Source organism: Buceros rhinoceros, unplaced genomic scaffold (assembly GCF_000710305.1).
Source record: "Buceros rhinoceros silvestris isolate BGI_N320 unplaced genomic scaffold, ASM71030v1 scaffold382, whole genome shotgun sequence".
NCBI classification, from domain to species: Eukaryota; Metazoa; Chordata; class Aves; order Bucerotiformes; family Bucerotidae; genus Buceros; species Buceros rhinoceros.
The window spans coordinates 67,795-70,412 of NW_010396933.1; the positions used below are offsets into that span (position 1 = coordinate 67,795).

General features: G+C 47.9%; 1 protein-coding gene across 1 annotated transcript in view; it reads left to right on the forward strand.

The window, feature by feature from the left end:
- PKP1 (plakophilin 1) overlaps positions 1–1,265 on the forward strand; it is a 42,422-nt gene extending 41,157 nt beyond the window's left edge. The window contains exon 13 of the mRNA XM_010146027.1: positions 1,194–1,265. Coding sequence (XP_010144329.1) covers positions 1,194–1,265 — 72 coding nt within the window. The remainder of the gene's footprint in view (positions 1–1,193) is intronic.
- The last annotated feature ends 1,353 nt before the right edge of the window (positions 1,266–2,618 follow it).

Sequence of the window (2,618 nt, forward strand, 5' to 3'; positions counted from 1 at the left end):
AAACCCGGTGAGTTTAAAAACCCTTTTATCCCCCAGCCAGTACGGCCAGCGGCTGGGAGGAGCCTGGGGAGCTGGGAGGACCACGATGCTCTCAGCACATGGGCACCCACCTCAGGTCCGAGCAGGAGGCAGCGAGTTGCAATCACAGCTTTTGAGACTGACATTAGGGACTAAGCGGAGCTTTGGGAAGCTTCAACCCTGGGGGTGATTGTAATTAAGGTGGGCTCTCCTGTGACCCAGCCCCCTCGCTGCTCTGTGTGCACACCAGTGCTCTGTGCTGGGAACAGAGCCTGGCGTTTCACACTAGCTTGGGAGATTCCTCTTCTAGCAGTCCCTCTTGTAGGACCAGCATGTCCCAACAGATCCCCATCAGGGTTTCCCCTCCCTTTACTCCCATTTTCTTCTGTGTCCATAGCCCTACCCTGTGGTTAGCTCACCCCTGCAGTCAGGGTAATCTTTTAAACCAAGAAGAGGAGCATTTAGGATCTGTTTTGCTCCCTGCCACAGAAACTACAAAAGTGCAAAGCCAGACGGGGCTCCGAGCCAGCTCCCAGCTCCCAGTGGCTTTCTTTGAACGAGCTGGGTTTTTCCAACTCAACAGCAGCAGCAGCTGCAGAGAGAAAAGGGAAAATTAAAGAGAAGGAGGAACATCCACAAAGGGGAGTACCCTGGGGGCGGGAAAGCAGAGAGAACCTGCATATCGTCCTCATATTCACCATTAGGGGTTTTCTCTATAGGAGCTTGTGTAGCTTTGCGCCAGGCTCTGCTCAGGAACCTGCGCCAACTCGTTTTGACGTGACTGAGTCACTCCTGTGTTCACCCAGATGCTCATTGCACAGGCACACATCAGACGAGGAGGGTGGGAGTTGGCAAGGACATGTGCATCACCCACATGTCTCGGCCGTTTTTCCAGGGTGAGGAGCAAGATGAAGTAATACTCAGCGAAGGGTTCGGTAGAGGTCTCCTCCGGTAAAGCTGGCGGGTGGAATGTGATGCAAGGAAGATGAAGTCCGTCAGTAAGGGTGACATGTCAAAGGCATACAGAGGACAGAGGAGGTTGTCTGAGACTGAAGGACAGTTTTCACGGGGAGGCCAGCTGTGGGAGTGGGGCGGGCTCTCTCACGGCCATAAGACGCTCTCAGTTTTGAATCTGATAAGCACTCACTGCACTGCATGTGCATCTGCTTTTTCAGCAAGGATTTGATAAGAACATGATGGGATCTCTAGCCGGGACGACCTTCAGGACCCTCTCCTCCAGATTTTAGGAGCCTTTCCACACACGTTCAGGCTGCAGGTGAGGGTGGGGCCCTTGGGCTTGGGGAAGGGGCGTTTTGGAGGCAAAGGAAGAGCGCGTGAACCCCATGAGTTTTTTGCTCTTTATAACCTCCTCTGAAGTGGGTTTGTGAGATTTTCCCAGCCACAAAGCATTTGTTTCGATCAGAGGTCAGAAGCCGTGCAGCTCCTGGGCTCAGTGCAGATGTTGCCCACGCCATGCAGATGTGCTCAGCACAGGTGCCACAGGACAGGCAAAGCTGCTGGGTTTATCTGTGTCTCACGTGTCTTTCTTACCTACTTCACTAAGCAACAACTGGTTAAATGCATTTTGCCAAACCATCTCAGATGAAGCTTTTCACAGGAATCTCTTAATTCCTCGATTTTGAATAGTGTTAGCCATGTCGGTAGGATGCAGTTAACTCCCATGTCACCCTTCAGGATTTTTTTAGGGCTTAACAATCCACCTGTAAACCTCATGTTGAAATCTGGAGCTGCCTGCTGCCAACTGAAAAATCCCAATAGGTTAAAGAAGTCCTGGGCTGGATTTTTGGGGCATTATTATGGTTTCATAATCAGTGTAAAATGAGGATTTGAAGTATAATGTACTTTGGGTTCATAATTTTCCCACTGCAGGGAAAAGCTTTAAGCACTTTTCAAGTATCAGATGTCTGATGGGGATTGAAATTATCCAGAATTAATTATTTGTCCGTTTCCCCAACACGCTCTTTGCGATCGAACTAGGCACAATCCTGATGTAAGAGAAAATGGTGCAAAAGCCCATTTTTATCCTCTGCCCAGGTACGGATTTCACTTCTTTCCCTGTTGGGATGTTCCCACTGAGACTCAGAGGAGCAGGGAAGTCTAAGGTGAAAAGCTGCGGGCAGTACAGGAACAGAGAAAAAAGATTAAAAGTTGATTTGGAGCGTAATGAAAAGATTTGTTTAATGTTTTATCTGGGTTTTCATTTTTTCTTCCTTTTTTTTTTTTCCCCTTTCAGAATTTGGAATTGGTTTGTGTCCAGGAAGACAACCCTTCCACCATTAGTTGGATGTTAACGATATAGAGTGTTTCTGAGTAAACTCAACTGTAAAGCAAACAAAACACACAGATTTCATGTGAATGATTCTGATATTTTTAAGCATTTTCTTCTTTTTGAGGGGGGAGAAGGGACTTTTATTGAGGTTATACTTTCTTAATGTCAATATTTTTTTTTTTTTTTGCAAAGAGTGTGTCTGTGTAACTATGTGCGTGTCGCTGTGTATGTGTGCGTGCAGGCGACATACACGTGCACACGTGGTGAGTAGGATCTTCCTACAGGTTCTGTTCCCTGTTGGCCAGCTGAA